The 20,451-nt window shown below is 37.7% G+C and overlaps 1 protein-coding gene across 6 annotated transcripts in view; it reads left to right on the plus strand.

The window, feature by feature from the left end:
- MAPK10 (mitogen-activated protein kinase 10) overlaps window positions 1-20,451 on the plus strand; it is a 487,811-nt gene that overhangs the window by 397,553 nt on the left and 69,807 nt on the right. For all 6 annotated transcript variants that reach the window (XM_006885244.1, XM_006885247.1, XM_006885246.1 and 3 more), the window contains one exon: window positions 4,077-4,201. In XM_006885244.1, the coding sequence (XP_006885306.1) occupies window positions 4,077-4,201 (125 nt within the window). The remainder of the gene's footprint in view (window positions 1-4,076; window positions 4,202-20,451) is intronic.

Consider the following 20,451-nt stretch of genomic DNA (forward strand, 5'->3'; position numbering starts at 1 on the left):
AGGGGAAGACCCTCTATGAGATGGATTGATTCAGTGACTGGGGTAATCGGGATGGGTGTGTCAGAGGCGGTGCTGTTGGCGCAGGATAGAGCAGGGTTTAGGGCTGTTGTGCATAGGGTCGCTACGAGTCAGAAACGACTCATCGGCACATAACAACAACAACAACAACAATCAGAAAGGCCATGGCTTTAATCAAATGTACATTAGTCCTCAAACTGACATCACTGCTCCTCAATAATTTGTAAAGTTCCCCAACTGCAGATTTCCCAAGTGCAGTGAGTCTCCTCACTTCCTGACTTCTCATACCAAGGGTGTTAACTGTGGATCCAAACAAGATGAAGCTGTTGACAGTTTCAATCTTCTCTCCATCCATCATGACACTATCTATTGGTCCAGTGGTAAGAATCTATGTTTTCTTGATATTAAGACACAATCCACACAGAAGGCTCAATTCCTTGATCTTCTGCAACAAGTGCTTCAAGCCCTCCTCACTTTCAGCAAGTGAGGTTGTGTCATCTGCCTAATTGATTAGTCTTCCTCCAATCCTGATACCACATTCCTCTTCATAGAGTCCATCTTCTCAGAAAATTTGCTCAGCGTATAAATGAAACAGGTTTGGAGATAGAATACATCCCTGACACACTCTCTTCCCAATTCCAAACCATGCAGTGCTGCACTGCTCTGTTCACACAGCAGCCTCCTGCTCCAGGCATAGGTTCCTCATGAGCATAATCAAGTGCTTTTAGATTCCCATTTTTCTCAGTGTTCAGCCACAACTTGTCATGATGCACACAGTCAAATGCATTTGCATAGTCAATAAAGCACTGAAAAACAAACTTGAGCCTCATGTCACAATGTTGATAGATGCTATGGGCAATATATTGAATGACCCAGAAAGCATCAAAAGAAGATGGAGGGAATACACAGAATCACTGTATCAGAAAGAATTGATTGACACTGAAAAATTTCAGGAAGTACATCATGAACAGTAGCCAATGGTAATGAAAGAGGAGGTGAAAGCTGCATTAAAGGCATTGGCAAAAAAATAAGGCCCCAGCAGTTGAAGGGATATCAACTGATTTATTTCAAATAAGAGATGAAGCCTTGGATGCACTCACCAATCTATGTCAGGAAATCTGGAGGATGACCATCTGGCTAACAGATTGGAAGAGGTCCATATTTGTTCCTATTCCCAAGAAGGGTGATCCAGGTGAATGTGGAAGTTATTGTACAATATCATTGATAGCACATTCAAGAAAAATACTGCTGAAGATCATTCAAAAATGGCTGAAACAGTACATAGATAGGGAATTGCCAGAAGTTCGTATAGGTTTTAGAAGAGGCTGTGGCACTAGGGATACCATTGCTGAGATCAGATGGATCCTGACTGAAAGTAAAGAATACCAGAATAATTATACATATAACAGCAATAAAATTGTTTTCTAAAATCTTTCTACATCGAATTACAGGATTATTATCTATAATATTATCAGTAATGGAGCAGAAACCTTTTAAATTATTTCTCCCTTTCCTTTTTATTATTTTTTAAAATTTCTCCCTTTCCTTTAGTAGTTATTTTATTCTCAAAAAATTATTGATATATAAAAATTTGTTGACACTGTTTGCCACCATAATATAGCTCAAGCATGAGAAAATTTGGAGGTAATGTGTAAGAGCATCAACAGCAATGATGAAGACAAAACCATGTGGTTGGAAGTTTCAATATAAGTGGGCAATAAGACTAATTCTGAGCAAAGGACATTAGAAAGTCTAAAAAGACGAATGAAAGATAAACCATAGAACTTTTTCCTTCTCCTTTTTATTCCCAGCAGACAGAATTATTGTTTTTCAGTTCTGATTTTATTGTAGTTTTAAGTGTTCATATAAATGTTTTCTTTTTTTGGTGAAGATCCTTCCTTCACCTTTTCTAAAAGAAGAACCTAAGACTGGGTATGAGGGAAGAATCTATGGGAAGAGGAGTGCTTGATTCTTGGCATAAAGTTATTTACAAATTAAACAGGTTTTACAACCAAGAAAATGAATTGATCTTTCTGGGGATATTGATGATCGGCAATAATAAAGACTAAGTGGAAAAATATTAATAATTATTATTTCTGTATTTTCATTATTCTTGTGAGCTTCACAGTTGCCATTTGGAAGTGGCAGGTCTCAAATTTCTAGAATTCAGTTTTTAAGAAAAATGACAATAGAAATCAAAAAAGCTTTTCAAACTAATTAAACTAATAATTTCTAGAAAGAGCAAAACACTGATACTAAATTAATAAAAAGGTAACAATGCAAGAAAATTTATCACAGAGCATATGAAAATTTTGAAGAGATGAATCCTGGTGGTCTAATAAGTAAGGAGTTGCACAGTCATCCTAAAGATAGACGGTTCTAATCCCCCACTTGCTCAGAGGGAGAAAGGGAGGTAGTCTCCTCCTCTGTGATTAATAGCCTCAGAAAAGCCTCCAGAAAGTTAGCTTTATATACTGGCTGTGACTCAATGGAAGTGAGAGAATGAGAGATGATCAAAATTATATTAAAATGCGTTATTAAGGTGGATGCTAAGTTATTGATGAGCTAAACCTCAGTCAGTGTATAGTCTGTGATCCCCCAGTCTGGAGTTTGGGTAACCAGCTGCCTTCCACACAGCATTTGGGGACCCTGATCGAGTTCCCCCAGCCTGAAGCACAGTGTCAGGGATTCTTAGCTCCTCCTAATAATGCCTTATAAACTTTCCTGGCCCGTACTAGAAAGGGAAATGCTGTTAATTTTTATATTGTGTGTATTTTGTTGTAATCTGCTGATTCCCTGTTTCACTGAGATCAACATTTCTTCAATAGTTAGTTTAATATTGTCTGTATTGGATAATTGCTTAAAAGAACATTTTAAAATGCTTTTTGATCCTGGGATGTCTGTAGTTTTAGTTCAATATGAACTGATTGTTTTGTATATAGTGCATTCTTAAAACAAGGGGGGAAAGCATAAATAAGACTAGAAGAAAATAGATTTACAACAAAGTAATTGTTTCTAAATGATGAGGATGATAGTTCTTTCCTAATTTATATTTTAGGCAATTTACAAATTTTTCATTGTTAGTCCATATTTTAATAATCTGAAAATTAGCACATTTCCATGTGTTGAAACATAATTACTTTTTCTAATTTAAGAAATTTATTTAGGTTTTACCTTAATTTAAAACTTTGCCATGAATCTGGAAAAGAATTGAGTATTTTCATCACTTAACTTTAAAAATCTGTTTGAATACTATTTCTTATTTAACAGTTAAAAGTTACATTTATATAAAATGATATAATTTTTAGAGGTTAAATTCAAGAAGTATCTGTTATCATTTTGAAATAAACTCACTTATTATCACAATAAGATTTTGCAACCACTGTTGCCTACAACAATAAAATTAATAATTATAACAGTGTCCATATTAGAGGATTTATTAAAGTAGCAACAAGGGTAACATCGAATTGGCTTCAGTCATTAGCTAACTTAATTCATCAAAAATAATACCTCATTGATTTAAAAATGCCTGATTATTACTGAGATATTAAAGTGAAATTCAATAATTGAAAGTCCTCTTCAAATTTTGGTTTTTTCTGTGTATAAAAGTATTGGGGCTATATAACTACAAAGTAAACTTGATTACTCAGATTTTGTTAATGCCGTTGTATCAATGAAAAGATAAAACTACAAAAATTCGTAATATTCTAAACACTTAATCATGCATTTCTTGAGCATTATGCATTTATTTGCATTTTTTATGCTCTTTTTCTGTTTTATGTTCATACAGATTACCCAAAGACATTACACTGAATTTTATTTAGATTGATAAGTGTTATATACTCAAAGCACCATAAACTTTAAAGAATCCCAAATGAAACCTGAAGCTTAAACCACAAACATACAGACAGAATTTCCTTTTCCAAAACATGTAGTATTTCATATTTCACCTTATATTTTGTACAAGAAACATTCTTTTTGACCTTCCTTTTATCCCCAAAATAATGTTTGCACAAATCCAAATTTTACTAATACTTTTTTTTCATCTGTTGTTTCAGCCAGCCAAGCCAGGGATTTGTTGTCAAAGATGTTAGTGATAGATCCAGCAAAAAGAATATCCGTGGACGATGCCTTACAGCATCCGTACATCAATGTCTGGTATGACCCTGCTGAAGTGGAAGCGGTAAGGCTTATGTTTATTTTTTATTTCACTTCCACAGACAAATCTTGGAACTTGGGTGCTCAAGACAACTCAAACTCAAAAATTCAAAATTATTGCCTGGCCCTTTAAAAGCACTTTCCATCAGCTTGTATGTTAAATTAGATTGACACATTGATTGCAAAGATGGCCTTGAGCATGGGAGGGGATCATTGATCATGTTCATAAAGTTACAGTGAGTCACAGGAGACTAGATGGCACCTAAAAACAATAACAACATTATTCTGAGTGCTTTTCTTTTCCACGCATTTCTAGGAGGGAGTATGCACAGTCCAATAACCACAAACATTTCTGAAACACATTCTTTTATTATCATTATTTTTATATTGTTAATAGGAATGTCACTGTTTTGTTTAGTTTTGTTTTTTAATGCTCAGCCTCTCCTGAGGTGAACCTTTTGACAGAAAAGTAACTTACTTTATCTCTTTCCTTCATAAGAAAGTTGCCATTCATAACTAGAGAGCATTTAGCAGGTCACTGGTGACCTTGTGAAACCTTTCATGAAGTAGAGGTGAAATAAATTGATATTTTATTAAGTGCATTGTTTCAGGCTGAATCTACCACAATTAGATGTATCTCCACGTTTTAAATAGGGATGAGCGCTGGTGGCCTAGCCTAGTGGCAAGAAGCTGTGGTGCAATCCAGAAGGCTCACAGTTTGAGGCCACCAGCTGCTCTGCAGGAGAAGGATGGGAAATCTCTTCCTGTGCTACTAAGCTGCCTTTGAAAACTTGCCAGAGGGTCAGCTATGGGTCAGTTCCCATTCTACAGTACTCAACAACCAGGAGCATAACAGGTTTTTTGTTGTTGTTTTCCTGTTTTTCAATAATTCTTTCTAATCTTTCATATATCCTTGTCTCATGCAGGGCAAACTGTGGTGGTGGTGTCTGTGTCTATTGTATAGCCTTTCCAATGGGAATTCTCTTTCAATACTTTTAAAAAATGTTATTTGTAAACAATGTTCCTTTCTCCTAGAAACATCAAAAGCTCCTAAAATTATTAGAATAATTCTACTAAATTATTTTATTCTCTTTTACATAATGCTAAGAGAAACTGTTAGAATTTAATATCTATTATTGGAAACACTTTTTGTTTTCTCTTCTTAACACTCTTCTCTGTCCCAAGTATATTTACGCTCAAGGAAGCTTTGTATCAGTTTGCGTTTCTCAAGTGAATTGGAGATCGTGTGTTTGCCCATGTCAGAGATGTTAGCATAAAGTTTATATAATTTCTTATTAATTTTTTCAGCTAGTGAAGTTAGAGTTGGAAGATGATAGTAAAAGTCTGGTCAAACTGAACTTTACATGCATGATATTCAACCAGCTACCTTTAATAATACAACCCAATCCTTAAGGAAATATTGATTGAAAATATTAGATAAAGAAACTTCGGTCATACACGAATCTCCTAAGTGTCAGAGCTGAAATGTAATGTCCTTGATGACATTTATCTTAAGAGCTGCTCTCTTAAAGAGATTTTACAATGTTGACATTTTTATTTGCTAACAATTCATTCTTAGTCACTTTGATTCTTAAAAATAAAATTCCTAAAATTAAACTTTTATCACTTAGATTTCAATGTTCGTGAAGCTTATACATACTATACAATGGAAATATAGAGTCTCTCCCAGAGTAGAATGTAGTACTGATGCACATGCGTATGAATGTAAAGCATTTTCTCTGATTAAAGAAATTATTTTAAGTTCATTGATAAAATTTTAGACCAATTATTTGAAGTTGTTGTTTCTCATTTATTTTCTTAGTTGAAACCATGTTGTGTTGTTTTTCCTCACATCTAATTTAATATATGTAATCTGTATTTAATGGATTATGGCCAGAGTTTAATAGGAATCATAAAGTGTACATTTGTAATTCACTTGTAATTATATTGTCTATAAAAAAGACACTTGCTTAGAATCTTTAATACCATATTAAGGAGTGAGGTTCTAGAATTTATCTTAGTGTTGTATGAAAAGTACATTTGAAAGATAAAAATAAAATTTCAAGTTAATTAAAATGTCTGGAGCATCTTTCTCAAGTACTTTAAAATGGTCATGTGCAGGCAGAGATAACAAGAACACAGAAAATGTTACTTTTAGGAGAAGGATTTTATAAAATAGCCTACATGTCTAGGAAAAGAGAGCACTTAGGACATCTTGGTTAAAATCATTGTATATAGAAGGGTGAAGATATTTTAGTCCTGACATGTTGTATGAATAGGTTGGAATTTTGATCCTAGTGGCATTAAAAGTTTGGTGGGCGTTTTTTGGTTTGTTTGCTTGTTTTTTGGTTTTTTTTGTTTTTTTGTTTTCTTTAAATGCACTAAAGGTCGTGTAACCCTGGTATGTCCACTTGCTGTACAGAGGTAACTTGTGGTTGCTGTGAAGCCAAATACTGTTACCCATGGTGGACAGTGTTTGGTGAAGCTCCCTGATTAAAACAAGCTTAGAAGCAGGAGTGGCATGCACTTCCACAGTAGCTTGCCTCTGGAAACCCTGTGAACCTGGAGAAGGGACAAAAGTTATACAGGAAGTGTCCAGGACTTCGTTCATAGGGTCGCTATGAGTCACCTGCAACTTAACGCCACTTAACAACAACAACAACATACCCATGAGATATACCAGAAGATTCTTTCCATGAGAGAAAGATATGTAATTGCCTCTCATGTGATTAAAAATTTGGAAACCTACTGGAGGGTTGGCTATTAGTCAATTCTGACCTCACAGCAATGACTTTGACATTTGGTTTTTAATATCTATAGAACTTAACACTAGAAGGAGAATGTTTTAGAAGCACCAATCAATTATGCTTGGTAAACCTTTACAATTAGTGTTTTGTTTTTGCATGTGAAGATGTAAAGTATTATTACTTTGGTAGTCATGTGACCTTTCTTTATGGACCCGTGGTAAAGGTAAGAAGGAGCAGTATACCTTCTGGCAGGGCTGACAAGGATTTCTCACAAGGCAAACCCATGCACATTTCTAAAAACCAAACAAACAGAAGTATCAAGAAATGGAAGAGAGAAATGTGAAGAGAAATAGGCAAAGATAGACAAAGAGAGACTGAGATGTACCCATTTTCCAAGCCTGAGAACGACACATGAAGATAAAACATCAGAAAAATCCAGTTAAAAACATAGGGAGTCAGTGAATAAACAGCTTTATTTTTTTTTTATTCTTGCTAAAAATTAAGGATCGAGGCCTGATGTTAGAGCCATCCTCCGATGTACAACTGGTCTTGGGGGATGGGTTTCATGGGCAGCATTGATGCATTAGAAACACCATTATGCTGAATAGTCAATCTCAAGATGCCTCAGAACACTGGAGAGGTGGTCCTCAGGCTTCCAACTCTCCCCTGGAATCTGGGTGGAAAAGTGCAGCCTAGGCCAATCAGGTTGTTGTTAAGTGCTATCAAGTCACCTGTGACTCATAACAACCCAATGTACAATAGCCCTAAACCCTGCTCTATCCCTTGCCAATCTTACTGTTTCCAATACGCCTATCTCCATTATTCCAGTGACTGAATCAATCCATCTCATAGAGGGCCTTCCTCTCCTGCACTGTCTCTCCATCCTCCCAAGCATGACGTCTCTCTCCGAGGACTGATTCTGCCTTGCAGCATGTCCAAAGTATGTCAGACAGAGCTTCAGAAGCCTTGCCTCCAAGAAGCAGCCTGGCTACACCCTCTCCAGGACAAACTTGTTTGTTCTCCAAGCAGTCCATTCTATATTCAATTCTCTTCTTCAGCACAAAAACTCAAGGGCATGAACTCTCCCTCTATTATCCCTGGTCATTGACCAGTTCTCTGATGCACAGCAAGTAATTGCAAAGACCATGGCCTGTATCAGGTGCATCAGGTGTATCAGGTGCATTACTCTTCAGCACTTTGGAGAGGTCTCTGACAGCAGACTTTCCCAATACAATTCATATTTTTAATTTCCTGGCTGCTGGTACCAAGAGTGTTGATTGCAGAGCTGAGCAAACTGAAGCTGTCAACAATCTCAGTCTCTTCATCATCCATCATGATGCTGCCAATTGGCCCAGCAGTGACAATCTTTGTTTTCTTGATGTTAAGCTTCAATCCATAGTAAAGGCTGCAGTCCTTGACTTTCTGCAGCAAGCACTTCAGGTCCTCCTCAGTTTCAGCAAGCAGGATTGTGTCATTTGCGTAATGCAGATTGTTGATGAGTCTACTTCCAATCCTGATACCACACTTCCCCTCATAGAGCCCAGCCTCCCAGATTATATGTTCTGCATATAAATTGAAAAGATACAGAGATAGGACATATCCTTGATGCACACCCTCCCCAATTTTGAACCATGCAGTGTTTCCTTGCTCTGTTCTGACAACTGCCTCCTGGCCCGAGTATAGGTTTCGCATAAGCACAATTAAGTGTTCTGGGATTCCCATTCTTCTCACAGTCAAATGTCTTTGCTTCCAGTCAGGTAGCTAGCACTTAAACTGTCTGTTTTCTAGTGGCCAAGCCCTGAGCTCTTGAGAATACAGGGAAAGGGTGACTTGCAGCCCAGGATTTTCTTTCCAGCTGGCAACTGAGTCAACATTAACAGAAAGAATGCAAGATCAGAGAGGCTTGGAGGTAATAGCTGTTAGATGGATGAAACAGAGGTGTTGTTTTATTGTTGTTAGTGACCCTATGAACAAAAAGCCTGAAGCCTTTCTGTAACTATTGTCATTTATCAAAGTTCATAGAGTTTGCAGAGATATGTTATTTAGAAAGTGGATGCCACTCCTGCTTCCAAACAGGAGCATTAGAAATAGTTTATTCCTACATTTGATGTTCTTTTTATTAGACCAAAGGAAAATTGGTGATGAATTCAGCCAGTTTGGATGGAGAGTAATTAGAGGAAGCATGACTAGTGCTGAGCTTGCTTTATTTCTTACATAAATCATGATTAATTTGGGAATTGGGACATGGCTGAGTGGGCATTTAATCTACCTACACAGTTCCTGAGTTACTCACCCTGATCTTGAGATTCCCATTGAGAGTGTAGCATGGAAAACAATAACACTTATATTCATTAGTGCTGCAGTTCAATTAAAACAAACACTTGAAAAATATAAGTCCAGTACAGTCTTACCTATGTAGTGTTAGCTTATAACATAAAGTAACTAATAAGATCTTACATGCTTGATTAAGATGATTGTTATTTTATTACTTTAGAGATTATTTTGGTTTTGTTTACAGAGCAAGAATTTATAGAACACACTAACCTGCTTATGTATACTAAACTTTTATTGTAAGGTAATGATAGATTTCATGACTTTTGGACATTATTAATATATAATTATTATTTTCAGAATATTTGTCTATCATTGTAACCTACTGGGAATAATCAAAAGGAACATATGGAATGGGTGACCAACCATGCAGGAAATATTACTAATAAATTCTTATGACATAAATATATAAACTCCAATGCAGATTATATATGAAAATTTATTGTAGTAAATATTAAATAAGGGCTCAGAAATTTTGTAGAGTTTGCTTTTGCTATAGTTTAGATTCTTTTTACAGCTCAAATTCTTTTTTCTATGGCTTTAAATACCAATTTTGTATATCAATAGTAAAGAGAGCTTTGATGGCCTAATGGAAATGAGTTGCACTGCCAATCCAAAAGGAGTTGCACTGCCAATCCAAAGGCAGGAAGTTTGAAGCTACTAGCTGATCCTCAGGAGAAGGATGGGCAATCTCCTCACGTGTGATTTATAGCCTCTGAAATTCTACTGGAATGATTAGGTGTAGGTTCTACTCAGCAGCACATAAACACAATAAGAGCAGTAAAGATTCATAGGACCAACATTCTTGATGAGAAGTGTAGGCAGGGGCTAGGCATGAGGATCAAAAAGATTGAGAATGGACCCCGGACTTTTTTTGGCTTGAGCACTCCAGAAATGGTGCTGACCCAGAAATGTGGACAAATAGGATAGGTAAGATAGACTAGCTGGGTAGTTAGGAGAGAGAAGTGATCAAAATCAGAGATTTTATTAGAAAAACACTGAATAGTATTTAAATAGTGCTTGAGATATGTATACTGTCAGATTATAATGGAGAAGTCTGTGTTGTGAAGTCTCTGCTGTTATTGTTGTTTTATGCTGAAGACTCAGCTCTAAATCACAGCTATCCAATATATAACAAAACTGCCCAATCCTGCATTCTTCTCACAGTCTCTGAGCACATTGTAGCAGTCACCATGTCAGTCTATTTCACTGCCAGTCTTTATTTTTCACTGGCCTTCTATTTTTCTCAAGACTTGTCTTTCTCTAGGTACTGGTCCCTCCTAATAACATGCCCAGGAAGTCTCACCACCAACTTTGCTTTTAAAGAGAACTCTCGCTGTACTTCTTCCAAAATGAATTTGTTTTTACTTTTGACAGTACATGAGATATTCCATATTCCTCACTAGCATCCCAAGTGAGAGGCACTGATTCTTCTTTCTTCACTCTCCATCTTTCACATGCACATGAATCAATAAAAAGTAATATTATTTGGATCAAGCAAGCCTTAGTGTTTAAACTGGTACCCTTGGTCTTTAATATTTTTTAAAAAGTCCTTGACAAAATATTTTCCCCAATGAAACATATTGTTTGATTTCTTGCGTGTTGATTGTGGATCCAAACAAAATGAAATATTCAAAAATTAAATAATAGGTTAGCTAAGTTCTGCTTATCATGACGTTGTATATTGGTCCAGTTGTGAGGATCGCTGTTTTTGTTATGTTGAAGTGTAAGCCATAGTGAAGACTATAGCTTTTGAGCTTTACTAATAAGTGGTTCAAGTCTTGCTCATTTTCTGCAATGTCTTATCATCTGTGTGTCACAGAATATTAAATGTTCCTCCATCCTGATTCTTCTTCATATATGGGTTATTTGTTCAGCACATCGTGTAGGTATGGTAAAGGGACTTATCAGCAATATCACGGTGCTGTTTGTTGTTGTTACGCACCATTGAATCAGACCTGATTCATAGCTTACCCTCCAGCAGATTTTCAGAGGTAGTAAATCACACAGGAGGAGGTTGACCATCTTTCTTGTGCAGAGCAGCTGGTAGATTTGAACCATATGCCTTTGGATTTGCTACACTGTGTCTTTCCACTAGGTCGCCAGAGCTCCCTATCATGATTCAACATTATTATGTTGTTGTTATGTGCCGTCAAGTCGATTATAACTGATAGGGACACTGTGAACAATGTCTGTGAACTTTGCCCTATCTTGAGCCAACCTCACTATCTCTGATACACATGCCTCTGTTGCCACAGTCACTGTGTCAATGCACCTCATTCAGGTTCTTCCTCTTCTGTGCTGACCCTCCACACTTTCAAACATTATGTTCTTCCCCTCCCTTGGCAATGTGCCCAAAATATGTGACATGGAGCTTCAAAATCCTTAGCTCTGAGTAGCAACCCGAGTTCTCCCTCTCCAGGACAGACTTATTTGTTCTATTGATAATCCATGGTACATTCAGTACTCTTCTCCATCACCACCACTCAAAGGCATCAGTATATCTTTTTTTTTCTGGTATATCTTTGGTCGTACTTTGTCAGTGTCCAGCTCTAAGATACATAGCAAACAATTACAAAGACTATGGCCTAGATCAAGTACACCTTAGATCTAAATTGACATCATTGCTTTTCAACCTTCTAGCGAGATCCTTGACAGCATGTTTTCCCCAATGCAGCTGATGTTTTGATTTCCTGATTGCTGGTGCCAAGGGTGTTGATTGTGTATCTGAGCAGATGAAATTATTAACACTCTCAATCGTTTCTCCTTCTATCATGATACTGCCTATTGGCCTAGTGGTGAGAATATTTGTTACCTTGATGTTGACATGCAATCCATATTAAAGGCTGCAATACTTGATATTTTCCCTCAAACACCTAAAGTCACCCTCCGTTTTTATGAGCAAGATTGTGTCATCTGCAGAATGCAGGTTGATGAGTCTTCCTCCAGTTCTCTTAGATAAAAAAATTGAAATTGTCAATTATTTAATTTTAATTAGATCTACAATGAACAACCTTGGTACTAGCATTCAGGAAATCAGAAGATATATTTCACTGAGCAAGTCCCCTAACAAGAGCCACTCCAAACTACTAGGAGCAGTGATATCAGTTTGAAGACTAAGGTGGTCCTGACTAAAGTACTCCTCATTCAGGGCATGGTCTTTTCAATCATTTGTTGTGCATCTGAGAGTTGGACAATGAACAAGAATGACAGGAGAAGAATTGATGCCTTTGAATTGTGACATTGGAAAAGAGTGCTGAATATTCCAGGGACTGGTAAAAGAACAAACAGATATATCTTGGTGAAAGTGCAGCCAGAGTGCTCCTTGAAGGCAAGACTGGTGGAGCTTGTTCTCATATGTTTTAGGCATATTGCTAGGAGAGGCTATTCCTTGGAGAGGGACATCATTCTTGGAAAGGTAGGAGGTCAGTATAAGAGAGGAAGACCCTTAATGAGATGGATTGGCACACAGTGACTGCAGCAAAGAGCTTAAGTATGTTAGGGATTGTAAGGATGGCACATAGGACAGGGTTCAGAACAGTTGTTCATTAGGTGAGTACAGCCAAGGTTGCACCAGTATGTTGAAACACCTCAATTGTAATCTAGTCAAATCCCCCCAATGCCTTCAGGGCAGCTTGAACATCTTCTTTCATTCATTACCTTGATTACATGCTACTTCTTGAAATGATTTAGTGTCAGCTAATTCTTTTTGGTACACTTATTTCATGTATTCCTTTCCTTTTCTTTTGTTGCTTCTTGTGTCATTCAATATTTGCCCAAAGAATTCTTTAGTATTCCAACACAAAAATGGACATTTTATTTCTGTTTTTCATCTTGAGAAATGCTGAACATTTTTTTTTCTTCTTTTGTTTTACAACTTCATGTCTTTACTTATTGCATTATAACAATAATCATGGACTTTCAAGCCCTTTTGAAATCTTCTCTTTAAATCTCTTATTTCATTGTCTCTTGTTTTCATTTTAGCTCTCTGTCTTCTATTATTAGTACCCAGGTCTCTTCTGACATACATTTTGGGCATTCTTTCCTGTATTTTAATGTCATTTTGCTTTTAGCTTGATTTTTTATTTTATCCCACAACTCATCTTCATCAGTTAGTATTCAGTACATGTTCAGTAAGTGTTTTATTAAGGTGATCTCTACATTTAGATAAGAAAAAGGTAAGATTGTATTTTGTTTCTCATTCTCCTCAAACTTTGTTTAGACTTGGATATGAGAAACAAAACATGACACCATCCTCTTTCAATTTGCTGTTCCAAGCATAGTAGACCTTATGATTGTCTTCTAATACCGGTTCAATTGAGTTCACTAATGCTTTGTTGTTGTTGTTGCGTGCCTTTGAGTTGTCTGTGACTCATAGAGACCCTATGTACAACAACTTTGAACTTGGCTCTATGCTGAGCCAACCTTATCTTCTCTGACAGATCTACTCATGCTACCCTAGTCACTGAGTCAGTCCACCTCATCAAGGCTCTTCCTTTTTTGTGCTGTCTGTCCACCCTTCCAAGCATGATGTCCCTCTCCAAGGACTGGTTCCTTCTTGTAACATGTCCAAAGTATGTCAGATGAAGCTTCAGAATCCTTGCCTCTAAGGAGCAGCCTGGTTTCTCCCTCTCCCAGAAAAACCTGTTTGTTCTCCTAGCAGTCAATGATATCTTCAATACTCTTCTCCAGAAGCATGCTTAGGATATTGATATTTATGCACTCTTTGATTTTTTGTAATTTCCAGTTTTCCTAGGTTTATACTTTATATATTTTACATTCTGACCATTAATGGGTATTTACTATTATTTCTCCACATCTTGAGTTATGCCATATCAGCAAGTTAAATTTCTTCCTTGGGAACAGCTTTATCCCATCCATATCATTAAGGTAGACTCTATTTTGAGATTGTCAATTGGTATACCATCTTCAATTGGTATACCAGCTTCAACTTCTTCCTTCATCACCATAGGCTCTGGCTCATATGTTGTTTCATTAAATTCTTCTGTGTCTGCCAATTCCTTTTGATACGGTGACTCAGTATATTCTTTCCATCTTCTTTGAATACTTCCTGGATCATTTAATATTCTGCCAAAAGCATCCTTGATTATAGCAACTCAAGGTTTGAAATTGTTCTTCAGTTCCTTGAGCTTAAGAAATGTTGAGTGAGTTCGGCCCTTTTGATTTTCTGACTCCAGCTCCTTGCACATTTCATTGTAATATTTTACTTTGTCATCCTGCGCTGCCTTTTGAAATCTTCTGTTCAGCTCTTTAGTATCTTGAATTCGTCCTTGTGCTTTGGCTTCTCTGTGCTCCAGTGCAATAATCAGAGTTTCTTCTTATGTCTATTTTGGTCTTTTCTTCCTCCTATGTCTTTGTAATGAACGTCTGCACACTTCTTGGATGATACCCTTGATATCCTCCCACAACTCATCTGGTGTTCGTTCATTTGTGTTCAAGGCCCCAAACCTGTTTTTGAGATGATTCTGAAATTCAGGTGGGATAGACTCAAAGTTATATTTTGGTTCCCATGGATTGTCCTGTCTCCATACCTTTTCAACCTTTACGCAGAACAGATCATCCAGGAGGCTGGGCTCTATGAGGAGAAATGCGACATCAGGATTGGTGGAAGATCTATTACTATCAACAATCTACATTATGCAGATGACACAACCCTGCTTGCTGAAACTGAAGAGGACCTGAATCACTTGCTGCAGAGGGTCAAGGACTGTAACCTTCAATATGGATTGAGGCTCAATGTCAAGAAAATAAAGATTCTCACCTCTGGACCAATTGGCAGTATCAGGATGGATGGTGAAGAGATTGAGATTGTTCACAGATTTAGTCTGCTTGGCTCCACAATCAACATTCTTGGCACCAGCAGCCAGGAAACTAAAAGATGTATTGCGATGGGAAAGTCTGCTGTTAGGGACCTCTCCAGGGTACTGAAGAGCAATGATGTCACTCTGGAGACTAAGGTGCATTTGATACAGGACATGGTTTTTGCAATCACTTGTTATGCATCAGAGAGTTGGACAATGACTAGGGAGGATAAAAGGAGAATTGGTGTCTTTGAGCTTTGATGTTGGAGAAGAGTATTGAGGATACCATGGACTGCTAAGAAAACAAACAGATTCATCCTGGAGAGGGTTAAACTGGGCGGCTCCTTGGAGGCAAGAATTCTGAGGATTCATCTGACATACTTTGGTCATGTTGTAAGGAGGGACTGGTCCTTGGAGAAGAACATCATGCTTGAGAGGGTGGAAGGCAGGCACAGGAAAGGAAGGACCTCTAGGAGGTGGACTGATTCGATGACTGGGGTAATTGGGATGGGGGTGTTGGAGGCAGTGAGATTGGTACAGGACAGAACAGAGTTTAGGGCTGTTGTACATAGGGTCACTATGAGTTGCAAGCAACTCGATGGCACATAACAACAACAACAACTACTTTAAGAAGGAAGATCTTCTCCAGTCTACTTGGAGTACCTTGCAATCTTCCGGAAGTATATTAGACAATATTTTGCTACTATGTACAGGATCTTCAAGTCTCATTATTTCAGAATTAGTTGACTAGGACAACTTCCTAGTCTATCTTAGTCTGGAATCTCTGTGAATTTTGTTCACCATGGGTGACTCTGATGGTATTTGAAATATCAATAGCATATGTGCAGATGACAGCAACAGGTAAGGCAATACAGTACACCAAATTTACAGTTGGTAAGAAGAAGTGAGTAAGAGATAAGTTTAGATCAGTTCAGAGATTAGAAACACTATTTAGTAGGGATAGTAAGCCAACTCTAGAATAAGGAGATGGTATCCTGGAGCCAAGGTTGAATAGTAAAAAATGAGCCTCTCAAGTGTAGGTTAGAATGAAAGGTATGAAGAAGATACAACTTCTGTAGAAAAGTACAGAACAAAATATCCTTGTTTTCATTACTTCCCACCTCTGTTTTATAGTAGTTCCTCCCTCCTGTTGGCTCAGCCCTGCCCTAAACTAAATGACAAACAAGTGTGCTTGCTTGCATCAGTTTACTGATACACAGAGAAGACAAGGAAATAGTCAGGACTGCATCTGTGGATAAACAGGTACAGGCCTGATGCTCCATATAATCATGCTTTGCTTAGTCACAACCCTGCAATCCCTGTCTCAGTAAAACAATCAGGGAATCAGGCACACTTACACAGAGAGGATAATTCTTCCGAGGATAAAAGAGTTGTACAGAGACCTCGCAGGGTAAAAATGAGTAACCATTAGCCCTAACACCTAGTTTATTTCCACAAGTATCTTAAGATGTCTAGTCATAAAAACACAAATACTAAATAAAACTGAAAGTGATGGCAAAAGTATTTTCCCTATTGGATTTTCAATTAAATGTGAATATTTTCTGCATTGTATATACTGAAGTCATTTTTTAAGTGAGCTTTCATGAGGTTTGAATGAAAGTACTAGAAGCTTATTCATCCATATCGCGGCACTATGTCTATGAAAACTCAAAATCTCACTGTTGCCAACTCAAAACTGATTCATAGCTGCCTTCCACTGGGTTTTCAAGTCTGTAAATTACACGAGAGGTGATTGGTCTTTCTTCCTCAGGGACACGGGTGGATTTGAACTGCCAGAAAGGCATTACCCTTTTGGATTAGTGGTGGAACTCAGGTCACCAGAGCTAGTAAATGATGTGAAAAAAGAGTGTAAGCAAATGCTGATGGCAGCTTCAGGCCTCTATTAATTCCACAAGAGGGAACTATCCCCATTAACAATATTCATAGTTAACCAATTCCCATAAAGTTATACATGGTCTCTACATTTACTAATTTCAACATCAATCCTGCTGCTCTCCTGCTGGGTCTTAAATCTGTAACAATTGTCACACAGATATCACAAAACTATATTCATAATTAAGGGGTTTATTTGGGAAGTTAACTCATTACACTTTGGGTTGGATATAGGATAGAATAACTTAGTCAATTTTACAAGCATGCTTTCAGGCTCTTTGACCTTCAACTTCATGGCTTGAAAGTCAGTGATACAAAGTCCCCTCATTCCTCCAACAAGTTTGGGCAAATGACTTTGGCTCTGCCTCTATGTGGCAGCACTCCCAGCTCAACATTATCTCATGTCACCCTCTGGTTTGTCACTGAGGCTGCTTCTGTAGTCATGCAGATCCTGATTAACTTCCTCCAAGGAATGTGTTCTGCATTCTCTGCTTCTTCTTTATTTCTAGTAGTGAGATTTTCTGCTTCACTGTTAAACTTGTTGGATGAGAAAACAGGCTAATCCCATAATGATTCATTTATACACACTCTAGTTCCCATTCCTATGGTAGAAGGGTAAAAAATCACTAAATTGTGCAAAAAAAATCTGGAGGACAAACAACTACCTGGCCAATTGATTGGAAGAGATCCATATTTATTTCCATTCCAAAAAAATGGAGCCAGATATTGTGGAAATTATCAAACAATATCTTAGATATCACACACAAACAGTATCTTGCTAAAAATAACCCAAAATCAATTGAGACAGTACATACACATAGAAATATCAGAAATACATGCCAAGTTTAGAAGAATCCATGATGTTAGAAACATTATTGCCAATGTCAAATGGACCTTGGTAGAAAGTAAGAGTACCAGAAGAAAGTAAGAGTACTATCTGTGTTGCATTGACTTTGCAAAGGTGTTTGATTGTGGAGGTCACACCAAATTGTGGCTCACCTTGAGAAGAATGAGAATCTTAGAACATTTTATTGCACTCATTCAAAACTTAAAATGGACTAGGAAGTAGTGGTCAGAACAGAGCAAGGAAATACTACATGGTTCAAAATTACGAAAGGAGTAAGTCAGGGATACAGCCTATCTTCATATCTTTGCAATCTATTTTTAAAAAATCACTCAGGATGCTGAACTTTATGAGGAGGAATGTAGTGTCGGGGTTGGAGGAGGACTTGTTAACAATCTATATTATGCAGATGGCACAATCATGCTTGTAGAAACTGAGGAGCACCTGAAGCATTTGCTGCAGAAAGTCAAAGACTGAAGTCTTAATTATGTATTAAAGCTCAATATCAAGAAGACAAAGATCCTCACCATTAGGTCAATTGGCAGCACTATGATAGGAAAAGAAGAGATTGAGGTTGTTAACAATTTCAGCTTGTTGAGCTCCACAATCAACACTCTAGGCATAAGCAGTCAAGAAATCAAAAGACAAATTCCCCTGGGGAAAGATGCTGTCAGGGACATCTTAAAAGGAGTGAAGAGCAATGATATCAATCTGGAGACTAAGATATTCCTGGCCCAGGCCACAGTCTTCCCAATTACTTGCTATGCATCAGAGAGGTGGACAATAATCAAGGAGGACATGAGAAGAACTGATATCTTTGAGTTGTGGTGCTGGAGAACAACAGCAAACATTCCATGGACTGTCAAGACAATAAACAGGTCTGTCCTGGAGAGGGAGAAACTAAAATTTCTCCTTGGAGCAAGGATTTTGAAGCTTCATTTCACATTTTTCAGGCACATGACTGGGAAGGACTAGTCCTTAGAGAAGAATATCATGGTTAGAGGCATGGAAGGACAGCACAAGAGAGGAAAACCCTGGATATGATAGATTGACACAGTAACTGGGGTAATTAATGTAGGTAGATATGTCAGAGACAGTGAGACTGGCTCAAGATAGAGCAGAGTTTAGGGTTATTGTGCGTAGGGTCATTATGAGTTGAGGGTGATTCAATGACACATGACAGCAATAACCCAATAAGGGAGATCTGGTGCCCAGTAATAAGAAGCTGTGCTACAATCCCAAAGGCATATGGTTTGAATCTGCTAAATGATCCGTGGGACAATAGGCACTTTCTTCCCATGTGTCTTACTGCCTTTGAAAACCCACTGTACAGTTAGCTATGATTTGGTTCCAGCTTGATGACACACAACACCACAGTAATCATAGAGTAGAAGTGAAAGGCAATGGCTAGAAAAGCAATTTTGAACAATAAACCCATGACTGACACCTCAAGAGGGTCTTGAGAAGATTCAGTAATCTGTGTTTGTTGTTAGGTACTATTGATTTGGCTTTTAGTCCTTGTGATCTTCTATATAACAGAATGAAACTCAGCTGGATCCTGGACCATTCTAACAAGCACTGTGTGGTACTTAAGCCATTGTTGCTGTCACTACTGTCAATCTATTTCATTGAGGATCTGCCTCTCCTTTGCTGGCCCCCTACTTTTCCAAAAATTGATGTCTTTTTTGTCTTCTTTGTTGTTGTGGTTATGTGCCATCAAGTCGTTTGCGACTCATAGCGACCATATGTACAAGACCTCTAAATGCCGTTCTATCCTGTGCCAACCTCACCGTCTCAAACACATTCATTCCCACCACACCACTCCCAGAATCAATCCATCCCATCAATGGTCTTCCTCTCCTGCATCGTCCCTCCACTCTCCCAAACATGATGTCTCTCTCCAATGATCAGTTTCTCCTTGCAACATGCCCAAAGTATGTCAGACGAAGCTTCAGAATCCTTGACTCCAGGAAACATTCTGGCTTAACCCTCTCCAGGACAAACCTGTTTGTTCTCCTAGCAGTCCATGGTATATTCAACACTCTTCTCCAGCACCACAACTCAAAGGCATCAATTCTCTTTCTATCATCCCTATTCACTGTCCAACTCTCTGATGCATAGCACGTACTTGCAAAGACTACAGCCTGGATCAGTTTAATGCTAATCTTTCTTTCCTAAGAAGATAAATTATGTTAACACATACAGATATTATATATTTTCTTTTCTTTCTTAACATCTTTATTTATTGTCCATCCCTCTTTTATTACCTTTTTTTTATTTTTATGTGAGTTTTACAGAACTAGTCAGGTTGATATTTTTTGTTTGTCAGGCTGTTGTTATTAGGTGCTGCTGAGTTGAGTATAACTCATATTAATCCTATGAACAAAAGATCTGAACCATATTCTATTCTGTGCCATCCTTACACTTCCTCCTACATAAGAGCCATTTGCTCAGTCACTGTGTCAATCAACCTGGTGGAGGATCGTCCTCTCCATCACTGATCCTCCACCCTTCCCAGCATCATGTCCTTCTCCAAGGAATAGGCCCTCCCAGCAATATGCCCAAAGTATATGAGGCAAAGCCTCATAATTCTTGCCTCCAAGGAGCACTCTGGATGCACATTCTCCAAGACATATCT

The sequence above is a fragment of the Elephantulus edwardii genome, unplaced genomic scaffold (assembly GCF_000299155.1).
Source record: "Elephantulus edwardii isolate Elephantulus edwardi_28Jun2011 unplaced genomic scaffold, EleEdw1.0 scaffold00042, whole genome shotgun sequence".
Classification (NCBI taxonomy): Eukaryota; Metazoa; Chordata; class Mammalia; order Macroscelidea; family Macroscelididae; genus Elephantulus; species Elephantulus edwardii.